The sequence below is a fragment of the Temnothorax curvispinosus genome, unplaced genomic scaffold (genome assembly GCF_003070985.1).
Source record: "Temnothorax curvispinosus isolate PA1 unplaced genomic scaffold, ASM307098v1 QBEX01004244.1, whole genome shotgun sequence".
Classification (NCBI taxonomy): Eukaryota; Metazoa; Arthropoda; class Insecta; order Hymenoptera; family Formicidae; genus Temnothorax; species Temnothorax curvispinosus.
Genome location: NW_020214024.1, coordinates 1 through 23,852, shown reverse-complemented (window position 1 = coordinate 23,852; position 23,852 = coordinate 1). Strand labels below are relative to the sequence as shown.

Here is a 23,852-nt window from a genome sequence, read left to right as displayed (position 1 = left end):
CCTTATCAGTCTTCCGTCCGCGTCTTCTGCCTGTCTGCCTGTGTCTGCCGTTCACTAATCCAAGAAAACTCAAAACTTCCAGGACTTTTAATATCGCATATATGTTATACCATAACGATAAAAAAAAGTGTCTTTCCTATATATTTTGCAATAAATATACACACATAAGATTGATTCACAGAATAGATTCGATTGAAAATATTCTTCAAATCTCGAAGTTTTTATATTTTACATTTTATAATTTACATTTTTAAAGAAAATAAAGCAATTAGATAATTAAGAACAAAGTAACTTTCCAATATTGTAATACTCTAAAATTTATATATTTTTTACAAAGATAACGACTTTCTAATATTTATTGTACTATGTATTAAAAATATTTACATCATATATTATGTATGTACTTCCATGTTGGAAAAAATTAAACTAATAAAGATTTTAGATTTAGCTATTGATAAAGAAACTCAATTAAAACAGGTTTCGTACTCCTACAAACTATTTATGTCTCTGTTAGTATGTAAATATTTTCGGGGAAGATCCCAATCATTCCGTCAGAATTATCCGAAGAATTTCCGTCTTGGTTGAGATTTCCTTTGAAACTTTTAGGTTTTATAGCCGCCTTTGTAGCATACAATCTCTCTCTAGATACACTCCAGAAATGGAAAATAAAAAGATCGAAAAGGTGGTAAAGGGAGGATTGACGATGGTAAAAGAAGGCAAAAAGAGAGCCTCTACTATGTTAACTTGATAAAATACTTGAGACAATTCACAAATATTGACTATTCTAACTTGTCGTGGATGCGTTAATTCAATGTATTTTCTGGATCTTTATATTCAGTGTGAATCATGCCTAAGTCGAGAGCGCTCGGGAGAAAAAGAGATATTAATCGCGTTTCGTGCCAGTCTAGTTGGAAATTTCTAACAGTGGAAAGCGCGATACCCTACCGTGGACAGAAACCGCGAGAGAAACAAGAGGAAGCTACCCTGTGCGTTCCTGTGTACTCTTTTTGTTTTCCTTATTCATTCTCAAGGCGGTCATTAACGGCCATCTACCTGCTCTACCAACTCGGGATTTCCTCGTCCTTTTCCGCCGCGGCGAAATGAGCTCTACGCACTCTATTACCATGTACACTATATTTCTGATAGTTCGCCCCATCAGACCATCGCGTAAACTTTCTCGCGAACAGATCAACGAAAAAACAATAAGATCAAAAGCAAAGAGCCTGAAAATCGAAACTCAGATAAGAACCTAACCGAATCGAAAGATCATTAGAGTGTGAGATTAAATTGCTGAATAATTTCTAAAGTGAATATTTTCTTTCGAATATCGCGATAGAATCTGAACGTAACAGGGCTACAGATATAATGTAAGTATACCAAGTAACAAAAAAATGTATTACAAGTCGCATCAGTTAAATAAAACACGTTATAGTTTTAAATATTCAGTAATTAATATTATTAACGCTAATTTTTGGTAACAAATTTTTAATAATGTTATTATTATTAATTAACACTTTCTACATTCTTTAAGAAAAAAACATAAAACTTGCATTTTCGTCTATCAGATGTTTCTTCCCTATATCATATTTTTACATTCTCCTCTATGAAGTGTTTATTATACAACACCAACAACCTACAGTTACTAATGTCCGATATTGCATTTCAGGAAAAGAAGTCACGGTTCGGGAGAGATCACCCCGAGAGCGATGGCATCAACACATTTCTTTAACGAGGATAATTTCGGGGTGGCGCGACATCGCGATCTACCGCGTCTGCGTTTCGCTCTGATTCTACTCGGGTGCAATTTCGCGTGGGTACACATGCATACAAAAAAACTCACACACACACACACACACATGTGCGTGAACGCGAAGGTGAATTTTTGCGCCTCTCTCCGTGAGAAGAAACACTCGCACGGTAAGACACTGATATATCTTGTTGGGGCGCCGACGATCCCCGTACGTTGGATACGAGATCCACCCGTGTACATTCGAGTGCGTACACGGACGGGGCACGGATGGGGCACGCATGGATGACTGGGAACCCATTCCATCCCGACGCGTGAGGACGATCTTGATCGGCGACGTGAGATCACACGAGGAGGAACGGAGAACACCCGCGAACGACCTCGATTCGCGTAAATCGCTTCCCTCGATCCCGCGGGAAGAATTCTTTTTGAACGAGGGACTCGGTATATATCCTCTATTAGATCCTATTACATGTGAGTCCCATCGCTTCCTGTGTAATTACCGAGTTATTATTGCGCATACAAAGTTCGCAGGCTGTTGCAGAATGAAATTTTTTGCACGTTTATTTTAATCGCTTATTTTTCTGGATGTTTAATTAGCACTTGAAACATTAGGTTTCTCAGACATATGGATTTTTCAATCATTGTACATTTAAATTTGTTCGATATTCGAGTCTGCAAAGATTTCTTGGTGTTCTTTGTGTCTTAGATTATTTGAAGCGTTTAAAATCTTCCAATCAAGAATAGCTAAATGAATTCTAGCTAGTGGTCAGTTTTCTATTTTATTTTTTAATGAATAGTTCAAATCCGAATAAACAAATTCACAGATAATTATAAATAATAAAATTATAAATAAAATTTTTAATTACGTATTAAAAAAAAACAATCGCGCGGCATTCTCCGTAAATAATTAATAAACAGTTAATATCTATATATAAAATATAAATGGAGAGACCTTGATCCTGCAATTTGCAATCTCTGAACTACACGACACAAGTGTGAACCGGTCTTTAAATGGTTTCGTAACGTCGTGTTGGGCCCAGAGGTCATCACAACAGAGCGACGACGCGGCGACGAGGCGTTATTGCGCGCCGATCATTCTGAATCGGTTAACTGCCGTTGAACGCGCAGAGAATATCGTCTTCTTACCACGTTAATTAATTGCGAATCTCGACTTGCCCATACGAAGTCGCGCAGTCCCCATTAGAGCTTAAAAATAATTGAACTAGATTCCAACGTGTCAAGGCTGGCGGTATCGGCCTCGTATCGGTCCTTTTCATGTCGTTCATTAGTCACCGGGCCGCTGGTTCCGCGATAAACCCGTCAACAGCCAGAATCATTTCTGAGCCTTATTAAAGCCTTTTTACTGCACGATTTCGAGATATCAAAATGTCGAGGTATTAGCTCACGATGATAACAGAGAAAGCGATAATTCTAATTCTAATTTTAGTGATAATTTTCGAGACACAAATATCGAAAGAAGGAAACGATTATGAGCGACTTACCGATGGCCCTGGTACGAGGTTTTGACGAGCTTCACCGCGAAAAGGAACTGTATGGCGCAGACCAGCAGGCAACAGAGATTGAGGGACAGGGCGAGGGCGCACAGCGCCAGGGTAACCTCGTACACGATCACAAACTCCTCCGGGCTGATAAGACTGTTGGACGTGACCGTGAGCGGCGAGATCTTCAACAAGAAGATTACCGAGAGCAGAGCTAGAAGTAGGGATACCAGACAGAGCAATCCGAGGCTCGTCAACATCTCCTTCACGCCAGCCTCGTCACTCCGATGGAGATTTCTGGACAGGGATGAAGACCAGGAAGCGTTGAGGGGTATGACCGTCGGCCCACTGGCCACTTGGCCAGCCACGACAGGAAGCGCAGTTGTAGCAGGCGCGGGTGACGGCGTGGTCTGGCTCGGCAATCGCGACAACCTGGAAATGTCGAAGCCGCCATTCGCCTTCGGCCTGTCCTGATGCAGGACGCTCGTCTGCGAGATCACGGTATGGCCCAACTGACTCGCTGAGACGTTATGATTGTTATTATTGTTGTTACCGCCACCGTTGTTGCCATTGACGCCGCCAACCGGGCTAACGCTATTGACCGAGTGCTTGGAGGTCGATAGAGTTGACACGTTAAGCGCGTGCGAATGATTCAGGCGTTGCGACAGGTTGTTTACGCTCAGCTGAGAATGGTTCAGCGGATGCCGGTGCGTCGACGAGGGAGTCGTCGCCGATTGGTGCACGTTTGACACCGCCGTCGGTCTCGCCACGGAATCGTACACGTCGACTCCGCCGTTGTTACCGCGATGCCCGGGAACGCCGCCGCGTGTCCCAGCGCTTCCGGTGTAGTGGTGATGATGATGATGTTGCTGCTGCTGCTGTGACTGTTGTTGCTGCGGCTGTGGCTGTTGCTGCTGCTGCTGATCCTGATGCAGCGAACTGTTGTGCAAGTGATGATGGACGTGCCCGCCGTGCAACGAGCCCGAGCTCGTCTGATAATCATTGTGATGATGCCTCGAGCCCGTTGACGACGGCTGCCCCGTCAGAATGTGCTTCAGCATTACTCGACACGCTGGTGTCACGCGGAGTGAGGCTTCTTCTCTTTTCTTCTGATACGGTGATCCTCACATGGCGACCTCGTGACGAAAGAGAATACTAAATTGCACCGAATCCACCGTGTCATAGCACGTAGATGTTAACTTTGACCTTCCTCAGACTAGACTCGTCATATCAGAGGACGTCACTTCTTTCTTCATCACGTTGAACGTTTTATAAAACTAATTGTCAAGCTTCACACATAACGCATAGCACATAACACACAACACATTAAGTTCAATTCTCTTCAATCTAGATTCTTCGCGTTGAATGTCACTTCTCTCTTCACACTACATGAATGTTCCACACGCAATTAAATTTCTCTCTAAACTTCCGAGCTACACTACGTCCATCGCGAATTAATATCCAATTTATCAATTTCGAAAGTTTCAAGTTTATAATTTTATCTTTGTCACTCTAAAATCCTCGTAATAAAATAAATTGCTCCTTAAATTTATCGGACCTTTTCTATCGTAATTCCTACGTGAATATGTAAAGGCACGTTGTTTGCCGGTTTTCAAGTTGGAGATATCTCTCGTTCGTTCCTCGACCGCACGTAGTTCCTTAAAGCTAGAAGGAATATGCGTAAACCAAGGCTTATTTGAGCGCTACGTTCCCGGACTCAGCGAGTTGCTGCACACCAGTTGCTTCACCATGGCGACGGCCTCCACCAGACGGCGGCGGCGACTCTCTCACATATCGGGTTCACAGCGTGGAACTATGCGACGACAACGGGCAGCGGAACGGGTTCGCTAAGGGCATGATCGGGTCGATCTGCGAGGGACCTCTTTCCTTCGTCTTCTTCTTTTTCTTTATCAACGACGATGCGATCGGTCAATCAGTACGTTAAGGCGGCTGCAAGCTCGGTTTTCTACCACCGTCTTCTCGTCGGGTACGCACGAGCTCGTCAGCCGGCATGGCTTCCGAGATGGTGCCGGCGGTGCCTCTGGAACAGGTCGGAGAAAATAATTAATGGACTGACTGTTCACTCTCCGCTGTCGGCCGGAATAGTCTGACCGTAAAAAGGATAGATACGGGGTATAATCTATCCGGCGCGGCGCGGCAACGAAGAAAACGGCCTTCTCTCTTCCCCTCTCGGTATATCGGAGGCTTCGCGCAAGCCGAAATATGCGGTTGGTCAAATGGTCAGTCAAATACGCGGTCAGTCAAACAGGACGGAATTTAAAGAATTTCATATAGCCTCGATGAGGAAGTAAATACTACGGTTATACTCAGCCGAAGCCAGATTAAAGGTATCGACTGAATACTGAATGGAAATTGTAAAAAGGATATTGTTATATATTACAGAGAGGCAAGAAGTAAAGTAGGTGACACTGCATCTCTCTCAAATACGAATGAGAAGAGAATAGCTTCGTTTCAACGGATCGCAGACCGCTTGCATCGTGACGGAACGCTTTAAAGCGCGACCGTTTCTACTAACACAGAATGTAACGTGAAAAGATTCTGGAATCAAAATTATCATCGCGGTTTTTGCGTTTCTCAATCAAAGCGTAAAAGCTCTTCGGCACTTAATGCTCATTTTGTAATTCCAACTTTGTTTCAACTTCTTCGCGATTTTGAACAATCAGCTCTTTCATTATTTCTGGAGCATTTTTGGTGATATATAGTTAGAGATATTTACATGTTCAAAATCCTTTCTATTGCTGAAAAAAAGTTTGTTACGTTCAAAGTTTTGCATGTTTCGTATGATAGATCTCAAACAAAAACCGTGTGTCGATTTATATTGTCGGGGATCAGGAGCCCCGAGAGGCCGAGGACACGAGCGGCGTAATTAGAAAGATCGCACGATGGTACGCGTAACACTTAGCGGGCAGACGATGACCTTTAACGGCTCGCACACGGCTGCACGCGCTCACGGAAAAGTCGCGTTGCGATGTGGTATGCGGTTTGCGAGGCATATATATCTGATTGCGACGCGAAGAATCCGAAGACAAATTGCCCGCAATCGCGCGAGATAAGCGAGTCGCGAGGGAAAACCGATTGATCTAGCGGTGTCTGGTGATTCTCGTGGGACAATTGCGTCGATACTTCATTTATCGTGTGCTCGCGTTATTATCACTTTCTATACGACCGTACACAGCCTCTTCGGAGGGAAAAGGGTGGGAGAAGGGGGGAGGAGCTCGTTGTTCATACATTTCCTCTCACTCGGCACGAGCGGGTCACGCGAGCTCGTCTCTTTGCTTACCTAACGGCATGCATATATAGAGTCATTTAGAATGTAATTGCGATTAGAAATTCTCTCGTGTATTTTGAGAGATAATTCTCTTAATGTCGGAATTGTAGAATGTCGGAACCACGCAGAAATAATTTTTTAATTATTGCATATTGAAGGCAATTAAATATTTAACAAATAATTTTGGATCTATTTTGAATAATTTCTCTTGATTTAAACTAATGTTCACAACTCAAGAGTTTTATATTATTAAAATTTTAATTTAAAATTTAATCGTCACATTTCGTTAATATATAATAACTGTAGTTTTTTCTTCACGAATATCGATATGTTCGGATATGTGTTAAGTAAACAAAGAAAAAAAGAATATTAACGTGAAAGAAAAAAAGACTTTATTGTCATGTCAATCCATTTCATGCAACACAATGATTAAATGGTCGGTATGTATACTTTATTGAACATGCCATTACCGAGAACCATGAAGAGACTCATTCCGGATCGATGAACTCGATTGTAACTCGGAACCGCAACGCCTACTACGTGTCGCATAAAAAACATGTTTACGGGGCGATTTTTATTTCCACCTTGCTCGTAAAAATAAAAAATATTTTCGTATTCCTCAGGTCACGCCTCTCCGAGACGAATAATTTCGAAATATCTAGAGAATAGAAGAGAATTACTTTCCGAAACGCGAATATGAAGGACACGATCGATTTGTTTGCTTCCCGCATCTTTTCGCGATACCGTTACTTGCTTCCGTTTACAATTTTCTTTTTCGCGATGTCAGAACTGCGTCGCGTTTCGGTCATTCGCGTCGAAAGATCGACGCTATTTTCCGATCGAGAAGTTTACGCGCTCCAACTACGTGTATTACGAAAACCGCTTTTGAAGATATGTATTTATTCGATATTGTCTTATTTTACGAGACTTGGTAAAATTCGTAGAAAGAACTCGAGTCGGCATACGCCATCAGCACAAATCCAGGTCGCTGCCGAAGAATATGTAAATAATAAACCAAGTCCAGAATCATTATCGCAACTTAAAGCACGGATGTGTAAAATAACGCGATCGAATTCCTCGTGTTCGTTTAAACATTTTTTTTACTTTTAACATAAGTCATTTTTACGAAGTAACAAAATTATAAAAAATATATAGTTACTTTTCGTCAAACTTTCCATTGCCCTCTATGTTGCATTATCTTCGGACAATCTACTTGGAAGCTTTCTTTCACTTTGTTCTAACTCAAGTATACATGACAATTAGTCGTTTTACTCTCTTTCATTGTGCTCATTGTCCGACACAGAATGTAAAAGGCCAAGCGTACGTTATCCTAGTTGTAAAAGAAACAGCCCTGTCCGTACGTATAAAATCAGCGTTATTCGTCGTCCGTGAACCAATTACGCGTTAAAATGTGATCCTACGTGCACCTCGTCGTCACGGTATCCTGAGTCCTTATCGAAGGCAATCTTCGTGGCGTAACATGATTCGATCCCGCAAATTCCTCCCCTCTCTTTCTCTTATATCCTTTGCCGCCGCACGATACACGCCGGATCCCGGATCGCGTGCTGCGATCCAGAACCGCAAGATCGGCTATCGTGGGCCGCGGGCACCTCTCTCTCTCTCTCTCTCTCTTTCTTTCTTTCTCTTACTTTCGCTCTCTCTCTCTCTCTCTCTCTCTCTCTCTCTCTCTCTCTCTCTCTCTCTCTCTCTTTCTCTTTCTCTTTCCGTTGTCAATAGTCAGGCTTGACTCATAGAAACGGGTTCCGCTCGCATTCCGGACGTCCAGCCTGCCGTTCACGGCAGAAAGCGCATCGCCGTCGCATCGATAACTGTGCACGTGATGAGCAGGATTCCGGTAAAACATGCTCACAAAAAACACGCGCGTAATGTCGAATTTTGACAAAATAACGGTCTGCAGGATCACAGAAAACGATTTCGTATTTTTGATATTTGAGTTTAGACTCTTACCCCTTTCAAATTCCGTTAAAGTCCATTTTTACACGTTGCTACTTTTACGCTCTTAAAATTGATCTATCTCCTAGCTCTTTATTCTTAACGCAATAAGCTAAATTTCTAAGAATCCTCTTAGTACTCTTTTAAATATAGAAAAAGCCATGTATGAACGACGACTTCCGAAAAGTAAACGTTGACTCATTTCTTTTAGCCAAGACTACTATCGCAACATTATAATAATTTAATTGTTTTTTCCGCGACTCTTATCTTTTATTTTTATTACATGACTTCTTCATCAAGAGCGTATCTATCATTATTCTTAGGTCGAGAGCTGCAATGGTTGTTATACATTATTCGATGTGCTCATTTGCTTGGTAAATTGATTACTTATCCATCGCCAAAGCATTAATCGATGGACACATCGAGATAATCGGTAAAGACATTCGTCGTTCGTGATTGTACAAAGTAGAAACGACGTACGGACTCCAGCTGCGCGGCGCGGATCGCTAGACTAATACGAGATGTATTTAAGTTCTCTGACTCGTGCGTCGCGTGTTTATTTGCGGTCGCGTGATTTGCATGGAAACAGAGAGAAGCGCGGTTTGAGGAAGTCGCTTATTAGCGGCAACCAGGGTATTATCGACACGATGCCATTGACATCATTAATCGTCATTCCCATCGTTTCGCTCGGGTAGCGAACATTTCTAAAACCGGAATGGACATTCGCGTCGCATTGATTACTAGCTTGCAAGTTCCTGTATTGATTATAGACGCCTTTCAACTTTCAACGTTGAATCAATCTCCGGGCAATCTAACATCAAATTTCTATCAAACTCCGTCTTACATAAAACAAACATTTCAGTAAAACCTTAGCAGAAACATCCGGCAATAAAAAAAAGTGTAACCAATGTTGGTAAAGAGTTGAACCACTTAGAGACCAAACCGATTAACTTCATTTTTAATTTTTTAATTTTGGTATCAGAATCATACGTGATTAATTTATAATTCCATCTTTGTCTACTTTGTATTTTATGGAGTTGACATTTTATTTTCTGGAAGGCTCAACTGGAAGAATCAATTCCGTAAAAAAATATTTATATAAAAGCATAAAAATATATCTTTACAACACAGAATGTGTTTCCTAGAAAATTAGGAATTAATTAAATTAATTTAGTATTTTGTCAGTGTTTCACTTGCAGACCTCGCGAGATATTGTTTCAGCGCTCGCGGCGCGGTCAGCGAAATTATGGGATTACGTGCGCGTGTGAGGTTTCCTCGGGTACGACCGAAGTCCTATGCGCACCGTTCTTATCCAATTTCACGACTTCGTCGTCTTCCATCGCGGTCGCGGCTTCGTTTTCCTCCTTTTTATTTCCCGTCGGCGTTCGCGGCCGACGACCGGCGACCGGCGACCGGCTCTCCTGGCAGTATCGCATCCGGCGATCGATATTTACGAGATAAATAGATCCCTCAAAGGGATCCCTTTAAGGAAATAGGAATACGCGTGTATTTCTATTTCACTTAATGTACAATCGAATTATGACGCCATTTTAATTGCACCGCGTCGCAATTTATTTAACGCTTGCAGATTATTTTCAAACTTCCGTCATCAATTAGTTTATAACCGACAATCTCGATATTTGTTCGAATTTTTAGGTAAATATTCATAATGTTGCTCTCGCTTTAACTCGCGAGGATCGAACGCACATTCATTAGCGTTTGCAAATTTCCCAAATTACTTTATCTATGTTCTCAATAAAATTAACGATGTTTCTTTACGATTGATGGTATATTTTTGTACCAACTCTTTGCTTCTTACTTACAATTTTCACTTCTACAAATCTAAAAATATGGGATATATTCACGCGCTACTTGATACATCTCGCAGACTTGCGGAGTCGCGTTTAATGATCTCCTAGCGTATGGCAATGTGATTCCCGGAAGACGTGTCGCCATAACGTTATAACGCAATCCACGAGGCGACGTCTAATATTTCTGATTGGAGAGCCGATGGAATCTGGCCTTTACAGACAGGTTTCTTTCAGAACACCTAATGACCGTGTATCTTGTATGGGCCAAGTGCTTAAATTACCGACGCGCGAGGGGGCACCATAAATACGCTCGTAACGTGTCGTCGTTCCCGAAATTTATTTTTATTGTCCTTTAAGGGTGAACTCGTTGGAATTATCGTGAGCGTTACGAGAACAATTCTTCTTTCAAAAAATCAAATACAGGACTCCCTAAATTTGAAAAAAAGTGTTTCTTGAAAAAGTCATTCAATGTTAGTCTTTTGATTTATCAAATTTCAACAAACTAAAAGAGAATCATATATCTAGACACATATACGCGTCGTAAAATCATACCAGTTTCAACATCCAGTTTCGTTGCACACACTGTGCAACGTTGCAAAAACAAACGTGTTTTAACCCTCGATCGTTCAATATTATCGTGCAGCATCACGGATGAATTGACGCTGCAGTAAGTATGGAGCAACACTTGGAACATTTCCGTTTTCACGTAACGGACGATCGGCGTAAATAGCCACCGGCGAAAGAGGGAGGGAGACAGATCATCCAGTGCGGCTAGATCCGCGGCAAGGTCAATGATTTTCCGACCGCGGACCGATGAACTTGCGCCTCGCGCCAGTGCCAGTGTACGTACGTACGTACGTACTTACGTACGTACACCGAGGTCCAGTCGTGGAGTCGGGCCTTGACGTGGCGACGAGAGGGCAAGAAAAAGAGAAAGAGAAGAAGGGAGAGAAGGAGAAGGAGAAAGAGAGAGAAAGAGAGAAGAAGGCAAGGTCGTTGCCTAGATAACAGTTGCAAGGTACAGTTGGCTCGCATGCCTGCAACTTCGGGGGAAGAGAACGAAGGGATGTAAGAGAGAAAGGGCGACTGAGGGATCGACGTGGCGAATCGCAAGGGAACGAAAAGGAAAAAGAGGAAGGGTGGGAAAGAAAGAAAGAGAGAGAGAGAGAAGAGAGAGGGGACCCGAGGAAAGGGCGATAAGAGGCCTCGCGTCGACGAGACAAGGATAGTGTTCGTATAACGAGCGCAACGGGGCCCTATAAAGGAGCAAGCAAAAGAGAAGGGGGGACTGAAAGGGTTAGGAAGGGGTTATGCTATCGGCGTGATATCTTTTCTTTTTTTCTTCCGTTGGACCGCCGCGGCCGCTATATGGTTAGAGAAACGATGTGAGAGCGCAGTGATGTAAGAGAGATGTATATACCGAGAGGGGCCCTTCTTCTTCTTCTTCATCTTCTTCTTCCTCTTTTCTTCTTCGCCGCGACCGTAGGTCCAACCTCTTCCCTCTCACTGCGTTCACCCCCTCTTCCGCCGCTCCTTTACCTACCCGTATACTCTCATACCCTTCCGCCCTGTGCGCGTTTGTACTCCTCGCTCTTCCCGTCGCGGACCGACCCTACACATACGCGCCCGGACCCACTGAATTTAACGTGGCAGGTGCCTGCTGAATGGACGCGGCTAGGGCCTCGCAACGGGCCCTTCCCGCCTGCCCGTTTCTCGTTTCTCTCTCCTTATTTCGTCCCGATGCCGCGTCGTCTCTCTGCCTGCCTGACTTTCTCTGTCTTGCCTGTCTATGGCCAGCTTCCTCTCTGTCTTCTTCGCCTCTCTCTCTTCCTCTCACTGCCTCTCTGCCTCTCTCTGATGATGGCCGCGATCGCTCTTGCTTGCATTATGGCACACAAGAAACGCTCGACGAGCGCTCTCAATCATTTACAGAGAGTCACTACTCCGCGTTGACGAGATCCTCGGCTCCTCTTCTTCTATCTATCTTCCTTCCTTCCTTCCTTCCTTCCTCCTTTTTTCTCTCCGCGCTGCTGACCAGCGACGGTGTCCGTGACGGTTTTGCTCTATCCACCGCTGTTTCGCGGAATCGCGTGTAACGAAGAGCGATCCGAGTTCGCTGTTATACCTGCTGGCGGGTCGTGTCGCTCTCGAGAAAACAGGTGGAAGAGGCAGGTAGGCAGGCCAGGGCTTGATAGACTACACGGTGGATCGCGAATGAACGGCATGTCATTCCTCGGCACGAGGGGCGAGGCGGAAACTGCTGAGGAATTTGGGTGCACAAGGTAGCTCGAAAAACGAGCGGCGCGCGTAAAAACCGGCGGCCATTCAGCTGGCTTCATTAGACAGGAATTAGCGTATCTTTTACGCACACACAACCTATCGCGCGTACTCCGTTCTTATCTTTGCATGCTCATCCGACAATCCCAGAAGATTAAACTCAGAAGATTGGACAAGCGGTTTCAAAATCGTCAGATATTCTTTTAATCATCATTATATAATGATTCCCTAAATCGGTATTTCTTTGACGAAAACGTCGCGGTATCGAGATCATTTCGAAACGAACGCTGCGCGGTTAAGAATAAAGGTGTTTTGACGAATTACTTATACCTTGGTGTGTGGAAAATAAATGACAACTTTTCCCTCTCGTCGCATTCTGCGTATAAAAAATACCTAAGATAAAATCATGAAGAAGCGTATATCTTTGTGAGATGTGTCATTATCGTCGATCCTTAATCTCTACTGCAGTTTAATCGATTTATTGACTCCTACTACTAATTACAACTCGAATTATAATATGGACAGTGATGGACATTTTAATTAACTGCTATTAGCGTCGCAGTTGACATTAATAGAGACGGTTCTATCTCTATCACTATCTCGTAGAGAAAACGGATGCGGCTGCTTCGGGAGATGAGAAAGTACGAGTGAGGAGGAGAGCGACGCGCCGGCCACAGGATCGGGCAAAGGTAAAGAGAGAACGCAAAGAAGAATTGTGAGAAAGGAGAGAAAATTGCAAAACGACATACCGTGCGACCGCACACGCCGGGAAGATAATTCCATGGTGTGCGGCTTAGAGCCGCGCGCAATTTGGCCTCACGCCAACGTTTAAAATGTGTTACAACACAAACACCCCGGCGGGAGTCGTTCAAAAAAGAAAAAAAAACAACACGAAACGCAAAATCCGCGCGGTTAATTCTAATTGCGTGATAAATAAAAATTGACGATACGTAGAATGAATAATAGTTATTTGTGTAACAAGTGCCGTAAGATGAAAATTCCCGGGTGCGGAGTTTACGCACGAGCCGAAGGCGAGTAACTGCACCCAGGAATTTTCATCTTTACGCACGGCTTACACACCCTATTTTATTTTGCATGTGCGTGGAAAGTGGTCTATCACGCACGCGTAGCGTGCGTAATGGGCCACTTTCCATGCACGTGTTGCATAATAACTAATTGTAAGAAAAGCGTTCAAGGGAGATTTCTTATCCAAATCTCAGGAACCTAAATTCTTGCTTACTACGATTCGCTAGCTCTCCTCTTCGTCGATTCCCGAGCTAAAGCTGTATTTACTTGAAATCTGCATTTATCTATTTTTATCGTAGATTTATATATCATATTATTACGTATCCTCGCCAAAACCGTTTGAAACTCCCCCGCGCAAAATGTTGCTCGTAATTGTCGGCTTTACGCGCGATTCTTGCTCCTTTCGCGCGTGCACGCGATCCTGCTTGCGAAGTGTGTTAATATGTGATTTACACGAGGAGATAGAATTATCGCCGCCGCCGTCGATACCGCCAGTCAAGAAAGAGACGAGGAAACGAGTCGTTGCGGTTAACGCGTGAATACGATGCCACACGTTGCCACTTTGCGGGGAAAATCTCTGAGGTTTGACGTTCCCCGCAGGATGGAGGCCCGGAGGAGGAGGAGGAGAAGGAGGTAAGAGAGGCCAGAACACGCGGATATTAAAGCTGAAACGCCCGCGTCTCATATTCCCGAAGCGGAGAGCTAAAAAGCTGACAATGAGTGCCCACAAATCGGATCGCGACACAGAACGGGATATACTGGTGTTTCCTCCTCCTTATCCTCGCAGGATATCGTCGCCACCCTGATCGACAAGCTTAGGACAAAGTATCGTGTTACCGTCCCACACACTTACGAGGGATCATCTTTATGCACGTATGAGGCTCAATTTGCGAATGCTACTCACGTATTTAAAAACTCGAAAATGCCAGATTTCCAGAGAGAGATAGATTTTGTCGTGTAACACTGCAAAGAAAAAGCCTCCAAAGTGAGAGATACTTTCAGCAATAAAATATCTTTATCACAAAATTCACTACAACTTTTACTTATATTTTACGTGCTTGTATTTTTTGTGTTTTATGTGTTTTATGGCTTGTACTATTTTATAATATTTTATGTAAACGATCCTCTTTTATGGTATTTAAAAAAATAAATTTTACTATCAAAGTGGACTTAACATTTTTATTCTAAAAATCTCTGTTAAAAACATTTAATGTATATGTTTAAAATATTATTTCAAACGCGTAAACACATTTAAATTATAATAACTTTAGAAAGAGGGCGAATGAAAACAGAGGCTCTCAAGAAAGAACAGATATCTGTTCCTCGAAAAGGGAGAAAAAGAAGCCTCAAATGTCCTCGGGAGTGCATTCCTGCCGTTGGTACGACACACCTGCCGCGGACCTGCAGATTGCGCGCCTGTTATCGCGATTAAACACGCGCGCGTCATTGTCGGCATTGGCATTGGCGCGCGCGAGCACGGGTATAAAAGCCAAATAAATTCCACGAATTTCACGCTTAAACTCCGGCGAGGCAAACTCGGCTTTCGCTATTTTCCAACTTTAACGTAGGCCCGCTGCTGCGCGAGCGGACCGTGTCCGCTCCGTGTAAACGACAAATCCGTAAACCCGTCTCCTTAATAATGCGACCTTGAATTCCGGAGCCTTCCCCACAAACCTTGGCGCTCATATTCTCTTCATCGGGGCTCGAACCGCTGACAATGCGCGCGTTCTTCCGACTTGGGATCGACGCAATAAAAATTGAACGAAACGTGAGATAGATAAAATATAAAAAAGTTTATTTCCGCTTCTCTCCAAATTGATTTCGCGATGCGCGTGCATGGCATCCTCGCGGAGTGCAGCGCGTTCCAAGATAAACGAATGGTCTGTTTGTCTAATAACGATAGTAATAATAACGGAGAGGGAGAGGCACCACGTGGTGGAGACACACGTCGCGTGTTTGTTCGATCAAGGGAAAAATAGGTCGTGTAAGTAACGTTCGGCGTGAATGCGAAACGACAGAAACGGCATGATGAACTCTTTACGGCGCGGGCCGCGGACGGTGACGTAAGGCACGGACTAATCTCGCTCGTTCGTGACCTCATTATTACGTCCTATATTTCCCCTTGCTTTATTTTGTCAATTGTATATGACTAGGAGCCACGCTATCTGGTGAATTTATCTTAGTTTCAAGATAGCTCGAAGTTCGTGGACTGCCGCGCGGCATGAATCGAGACTGTCTACTTTCTGCTGTTATCCTATATAACTTACATCGTTTTATTTCTGAAATCGATGTCAACGTAATTATCGTCAATGCGAAATAAGCTGTGGAAATTATATCGGCGCGCAAAGTGAGTATCGACCGTCTGATTTTTCGGAGCAGCTTGACGATTTAAAAATGCATCCCACCAGAAATAGGATGCCTTCAATTACTACGTTTTAAACTGGGCCATCGGTCTGAGTGTGCAAAAATCACGTACGAATACGATGGTAAAAAAACGCGGTAGCAATCACACCAATGTAATTTTGCCTCTGATTTGAACGAAATAAAGCTCAATCAGCATTGAGAAAACATCTGTTTCTGTACGTGTTTTCTAACTTTTAACTTTGTTACAGATATTGTATCTCGAATACAAGATAGTTGTTCTCAATCAGCGTACCGTGTAATAATAAAATCTTTCGTGTCACGTTCGTTTAAAAGCGTCCCATTCAAAAAGAGAATCCTGTTTATCTTAAGTAAGAAGAAAACTATCTCTCAAGATTTCGAATGGAATATAACAGAAGAAGCAGGATATAATTACAATAGCCAGTTAATTATTTCCAACGCTGCTCGAAAGCCCGACCGCGCCCAATTAAATCGATCACCGAGTATATAATATAATCCAAGCGCGCCAAGAGGCCAAGGTTCGCTCATTGTCAGTACCAGATATTGCTGGTAATCGACGCGAGTTATTTCCCGAATTTGGAGTCGGCCGAAAGCCGGAGCGCGGGGCCACGGTACGATTTCGGCGCGTAAACGCGCCGCGACCGTTGCGTCGCGTCGCCGCGCCGTGCCTCCTCTTCGTTCGAACGCTTCGAGGATTTGAAGGCGCTAACGGAGCGTCCATTAATAAATTTCTCAATAAGAATCGATCGACGCAAAAACCGGCTTCCCCGGTCCGCGACGTCCGCGATGTCCTGTGCGTGGAGAGCCTGAGAGCCGCGCTGATCAGCGAGACGCTGTCACGCCGCGCGCCGCCGCGTGTTCGCGCGCTAACGGAATATTCTCGTCATCTCTCGCCGTCTCGCGTCTCACGTTCGCGGGACGGCGGACGTTTGTGACGTTTCGGCCCGACGAATGCGCGGAATGCGGGAAGCGTGACAGATCTCGGCCGAATAAAGAAACAATAAGAGAGAGAGAGAGAAAAAAAAGGAACGCGCGGCAGGACCTAGACGGAGTTCGTGCTCGTGCATCTACGGTACAGAAGTCTGAGCTCACCGAAATTATACCGGTTTCGGTGTGCCGAGAGGAGAACTCGAGACGCGCTGAGAGAGACGGAGAGCGGAGCGAGGCGAGCGAGAGCGAGCGAGCGAGCGAGAGAAACGGAGAAAGAGATGGGAAGAGAGGCAGAGTGTGTGAGAGATTTTCGCGCGTCCGCGCGAGGCTCCGCGTCTATTCGCGGCAATTTGGCGAAAGGAATCGAAAACGTACGCTCTCTCGGGAAGGAGAGAGACGGCGGGCGGGCGGGTAGAAATGTCGAAAGAGAAAGAAAGAAAGAGAGGAGCGCAGCGAAAGGGCTCGCCTGTCGGAGTCCGTCCCTGGGTAAGCGAAACCGGGCGGGCAGCTAACTCACCTCGTGCCACATTCCGCTAGGCTGTACCGCCGATGTTCCCGACGACGGCCGCGAAGAAACGAAGAGGACGACCGCGCGAATCCTCCCGCCACGTGAATCCTCTCCTTCGTGTGAGAAGATAAAAAAAATCCTTCCTCGACTGACGACGGCGGCCGCCTTTCTTCCCGCGGGCCGCGACTCGCGCGACTGAAAAGGCACCTGCACCGTGCGGGCTATTCGCTGCACTCGCGCACGTCTCGCTTTTCAAATTTTCAAACCCACCACACACACGCGCACACGACGCACGAGGACGGGGAATGCGCGATGTGCGCGCGGGCACGCACGTGAGAGGCCGAGAAGGTGCTCGGTGAGCTCGGTGCTCGGTCTCGGTGTACCGCCGAGCCGACCAACCAACCGACTAACCAGTTAACCACGACTAACCAGCCAGCCAGCCAGCCAACGGGGCTGCCCGCATACCGACCGCACACACGCGCAGGCTCGGCAACGGGTTTCTCACGGGGCGAAACGTCAACCGACGACCGACACTCGGCAGACTCGGCTCTCTCGCGAGGAGCGGCAGCCGGCAGCTGCTCCCTCAGCTCCCTGAATCCCGTAACCGGCGTCACGTCGCGCTGCACGCTGCACGTTCACGCGCCGACTGAACCGAACCGGCCGAGCGACCAGGACGTACTGACTCGCTCGGTCGCCCCGGCCCCGTTTCACGATGGCGGGGACCGACCGTACCCCGTTACACTTACACCCCGTACCGAAGAAACCGCGAGCTGAAGCTGAGGTCGGCCGCGAAATTCCTAAATACCCAAGGCAGAGTACTCGTAATCTTATAAGAAAATTAAGCGCAAAAAAATCAAATTATTTATAAAATCTAGCTTTTCTTCGTCAACGATCTCACTCTGGCGGCAGGGTCAGCAGGGTGCTGGATAGCGCTTCGTCAACGAGTATGAATCAACCGTAACTTTATTTCGTAATATAATCGCTTTTTTTTACAGCAGAATGTCTTGTTTCTCAGTGAAGTATAATGAATACACGTAAACGATAATATAATGCGCATGGATATTTATCGTAATCGTACATCAATCAAAAATATTAAAATTATATATATATGTATATATATAACTGCTTTTCTCTTCGATAAAGATAATTTACAACATACATCTTCTTTTTTTTCTTTTTATCCTTATGTCTTAGACTGCCTTAGAGCTAACTGACGATTAGGTGTTTTTTCTTTCGAGTTCACATGTCTCACATGTGGGCGTTCGATCTTTTATCACGCACAATCCTCTATATAAACAAGTTGTATGCCGTATGTTTCTCAATTATCACGCTACAAATGTCTAACGTTGTATTACAAGACATATAACGCTTAATTATAGTAGGTTTTATTCTACGATCAAATTAAACCAACAAAGATACAGTGCACATCGGTATGCAAGTTAAAGAAAGCCGTTGTTATTATTTTTACGCTCTCGGTATTCTATAAAAACTTACATGGAAACCGTATTGTAGAACGGATCGTCAAACCGTGCTCTTCGAATATAACGCGGATCTCGACAATATTCCGACGTATATCTCATTTACGTATAGTAACGTATATATATATAAAATAATTACGAAATCCGTGCACCAAAAAAGCGTTACATTCATTCCCAACGGATTTCAATCGAGTTCGTTTGTTCCTTTACTGAGAACACACAAATAACGCATCTCGCTATAGGATTACAAGTATCAGGATATCTGAAAGCAAAAGGGACGATTGACTGTACTGCGAATACACTCTCGATCGATCCGACCAAGCCGAGAAAGCGATTTCGTTAAATATAGCGGCAATCTATATTTTCCATGCAGGTTCCGCGTTCATGCTCCTAAGAAACGTCATAAAGATATTACGCGGTAATAAACTATCGTAAACTACTCGTAATCAGCCCGACACGTTCGTAAAGAAATTTACATGGGAAAGTGACATCAACGGAGCTACAGTCGATTTTCTGTGTTTCGACAAACGACAGAAAATTGATTGTAGGTATATAGAGCACATCGAAGAGGATACACGGACGAAGAACCAAGAACAGAGATTCGAAAGAGTGAAACAACCGATCGCGAAACGAGTAGTAATGGCCATACCATTGACATTTCTCTATCTATCGTCTAAAACACAGATAAATCTGAATCTAAATAAGAAAAACTGCAACGTGAACGAATGAGTAGCGTGTATTCCGTCAAGACTGAGATAAAGGGGGTAGAAGGTAGAAGAGGGAGAGAGGGAGGGAGGAAGGATATAAGTTTATAATTTTTGACAGCCAGTTACCTCAAGTATCTCTCACGTACATCAACGTAAAAGGTAAATAAGGATAAAATTAAAGGTAATATTGGAATAACAGTATTGCAGATTGGTGGTTAGCTCATAGACACTTGTCCATTGGAGAGTAGTCTCTCAACGGCAGCATTTATGTCTCCGAACGTGGCGATTAACGCTGAAAAATAAAAAAAGAATATTATTAAAAGGGTATTTTAGGCATTCGTTATTAATGTGAAATATTACAAAAATATATTATTACCGTATGTTCAAAATTACTAAATATTATTAAAACATCATTTAATTTTTAACATCAAAACATAGCACCGTTTGTGTAATCAAACGATATTGTATTGAAAATATATTATATTGATGAAAGAATCCGTTTAATTCTTTTTTCTAACTCTTGCATTAATTAAGAAAACGAATCAGACAGGAAGTGAAAACTGCGTTGTCAGGATGACTCTAACCTTGTAAATTAGCATCTCTATTAAGAAAACCCATAGCCGTAAGTTGCTCTAACTGTGCTCTGTAACGTTCCTCTGGTGGAGGTACAGGTTGACCGTCAACTTCTACACCTTGATTTAATGCCATTGCAGAAACCTAATACACATAAATGGAACATGATATGATACTTATATAAGGAATCTGAATGTTATATAATCAACTAGACATGAAAAATGGTTCTTATTATATCGAAATGCTAGTAGTACATTACAAGACACATTTTTTTTTAATTCTCATTATTAAAGACTGTAAGACTGTATTGTTTCGAAAGAGCATTAGCATATTTAAATGAACTGAATCAATTTAAGATGTTATTTCTAAATCGTTATTTTTCTTGAAGAAAATCAAATTGTAATATAACTTTGGAAATTAAACCATTGTTCTTACCATCCGTGCCATAAATTGAGAAAACGCGTCTTGCTGGTTGCTATCCGATGGCTGGCTGGTCGGTACGCTGGAATTCGTGCCGCCCGTGTTTGGTGTTGTGGGTGCGGGTGGGACCGTGAGGCCCATGCTGAAACACACGCGCACATATAGTCCGCACTTATAGTCACGCGCTAATAAAATATCAATCTAAGACTAGCGGTAAAGTGAGAATGAAAAAATTTACTTTTCCACGAGTTCGGGGGCGACGGTGCGCAACTGCTCCATACCACGTTGTATCTGCATGATAGCAGCCAGAGCGTCCGGGTTGGTGACGACGCTCTGCATCTGCGGATTTTGCATCTGTTGAATGAAGGCGGGCATCATTGCACGCATTTGTTCTTGCATCTGCGGATTACCACGAAGAAACGGATTCGCTGCGATCACCCGGCTGGCCATCCCCGGATCAGCCGCCATCGCCTCTAGCATAGATCTCGTGTACGGAGCGTTCAACATGTTTCGCATTAACTGTGGATTCTCCATCATCTGTGCCGTGAGGCTCTGCATACCCGGCGAATCCAGCAGACCTCTGCCTTGCTGACCTCCCTGTTGACCTCCTCCTCCTCCCGTCCCACTGTCGGTCTGGCTCTGATTCCACGGATTCGGCAACGGATCTCGATTTTCCTGACCCTGCTGTGGATTCTGCAAGTCCTGATTGGACGTGTTCTCCACCAGAGCGGCAAAGGGATTACGACCGATCGTCGCCGCCGCTAGCATTGGCTCCTGGATATCGCGATACATGCGACGTAGGGCGCTGTAGCCACCAGGTATACTTTCAAGATTAGACAGAGCTCGATCGTGCGAGCGCATCAATTCCTGGAGCATCGACGGGTTACGTGCCAACTCCATCGTTTGCCTGGGAATGAATTTTCTTGAATAATATTGTGCAATATTGCACAACAAGTAAATATCTAGTTTCTAAACCGAATTTTAAAATATCGACTGCCACTCGACAACTAACTTGAAAATACAAATAAAGAACATATTTAAAAGTTAAGAAATAGCACTAGAAAAATGTCAACTGTAACTGATCTAATAAGGAAGTAGGAAAAGAAATTCGATTTGAGATTAATCCTTCGTTCGAAATACAATCTTTAATAATGCGTAAATCACGTGCTCGAGGAGATAAAAAAGGAGACATAGTTCGACTATTGTATTCAAATTAAGTGGATTTTGATTGTAGTTTAAGGCGTACGGCTACTTACCGTAAAAGCTCGGGGTTATTCAACATATGACTGATTTCCGGGTTACGTTGCATCAGTTCTTGCATTTGGGGATTGGCGGTGACCAGATTGCGCATGTTTTCTGGATCGTTCATCAAGCTCTGCACCAGCGGATTATCGAGCACTTGACGCATCGTTTCCGGATTCGAGAGCAATTCCCGTTGCATACGTTGCTGTAAGTCTATGAAATTAGCAGAACCTAAGCCAAGGGACTCCAATCCCATCAGTCCACCTAAACTCCCCAAGCCAAATGGACTGGCACTGACATCAGCTGTAATTTATGCACACGTGCCAATATTAACATTCATGATATCACACTATATACCTGCCTCTATAATATAAACACGTGCTTACAAATTTAAAACTTAAATATTCTTAAAAGCTCTCATTAAATAATCCTTGGTTGTGCTCATCATTTAAACATAATTCTAAACATAAAAGATCATCTAATTTATTACATTAAAAATTTGTAAAACTATAATTTAAATTTATATATACACAAATTATTTTTACACATTTCTAAGAAACTTTTTTAGATATACCGTAGGCTTGGCGCGTCATCTGTGGATCACGAAATACTTTGTTTTTGGTTCTATTGGTTATCTGTATCCACCGGCATATTAACCGGAACATTCCAAGAACACAGAATGTTCTATGACTCGCAGATAACATGTCAAACGTATCGAGGTTCAATTCCATTGTTATATTTGATTAAATTGAAGCAAAGCCTGGTGGAATACCTTGTGGTCTCGAGGCCGAATTGGACTCCTGATTCTGTGTGGCGGCGGTGCGCGGGGCCTTGATCACCAGGTGCACCGCCAGACCGTCCTTGATGTTGTGCGTTTTGAGGGTCTCGTGATCCTTCATGATTTTGCCGGCGAAGATGAGGCACAGCTGATCGGCCTGTGCGTTGAACTTCTTGGAGACCGCCTCCTTAAACTGCCGGCACACGGCACACGTTCGCCGCGGGGAAGAAAGGGGGAGAAAAAGAAACAAACAAAGATTAGAGATGCCGAACTAACCCAATCGGTTTGACAGCTGATGCCTGGCGGGGCGCCAAGAGAGCGGCGCGAGCCCCGCGAGCCCCGCGAACGGCACGCGAGGGGAACGTGGCTCCCTGACGACATCGTCGTCGCACACTTACTTCCTTTATCGTCGCATTCTCCTCGATCTCCACGCTCTGCTTGTCCTTGGGGGTTTTTACGTTGACGGTGATCTTCTTCGGGCCACCCTCCTGCTGGCCTTCTGCCATCTTGGATCGGTAGATGACTCGTTACTTTCGACGCTCGCGCGATACTCGGTACGCTCGCTCGCTCGCTCGCTCTCTCGCTCGCTCTATCCCTCCCGCTTCGCCGCCTCTCTCTCGCTCGATCTCACGGCCACCACGGAATTGCGCACCGTGTAAATACACACCCACGGCACGGCACGGCACGGCACGACCCGCACGACGGCGACGACGCCGACGACACTCCCTCGCGCACGCGGCCCGAACGTCCACCGCGCCCGATGCGACGGCGAGGAACTACGTTGGATTTTTTTTCCCACCTACAACTCCGGTGGCCCCGCGGAACTAGAGAGACTTCGCGGCCGGACGGTGACCAACATGCACGATGCCCAACGTACGGCGCTCGGCCATCACGATAAACACGCGGTGTCGGATAGTCGGAGTCGGATAGTCGCGCGAACCGCGCGAGAGATACGTGGATTCCGTCGGCGTTTTTGCACGCGAGGCCGATTTTGCGGCGCGATCGCGAGCCGGAGAAGGGCCACGTAAACCACCACCACCACCACTACCACGACAACGATGACGACGACGTCGACGACGGGTTAACGGCGAGAGCGGCTAGGTTATGTCACGCTGCTGCCACCACCGAAACGCAAAAGCACCGCCGCGACAATCGCGACATGCGCGCACCTCTATGAAGTTGGCCGGACAACTTCAACGTATCGAACTTTCATTAATTGGAATCGATTG

General features: G+C 44.6%; 2 protein-coding genes across 2 annotated transcripts in view; both read right to left on the bottom strand.

Moving 5' to 3' along the window:
• LOC112453285 overlaps nt 1–18,082 on the bottom strand; it is a 28,771-nt gene extending 10,689 nt beyond the window's left edge. The window contains exons 1-2 of the mRNA XM_025013928.1: nt 17,435–18,082; nt 3,253–5,290 (exon numbers count right to left, since the gene is read on the bottom strand). Coding sequence (XP_024869696.1) covers nt 3,253–4,310 — 1,058 coding nt within the window. The 5' untranslated portion in view covers nt 4,311–5,290; nt 17,435–18,082. The remainder of the gene's footprint in view (nt 1–3,252; nt 5,291–17,434) is intronic.
• A 288-nt stretch (nt 18,083–18,370) lies between these two features.
• LOC112453267 (ubiquilin-1) lies at nt 18,371–23,722 on the bottom strand. The gene is made up of 7 exons (XM_025013899.1): nt 23,022–23,722; nt 22,618–22,816; nt 21,860–22,148; nt 20,842–21,510; nt 20,619–20,745; nt 20,195–20,327; nt 18,371–19,902 (listed from the first exon to the last, which is right to left on the bottom strand). The coding sequence occupies exons 1-7, from the start codon at nt 23,127–23,129 to the stop codon at nt 19,826–19,828; spliced, it is 1,602 nt and encodes a 533-aa protein (XP_024869667.1). The 5' UTR covers nt 23,130–23,722; the 3' UTR covers nt 18,371–19,825.
• Nucleotides 23,723–23,852: the final 130 nt, after the last annotated feature.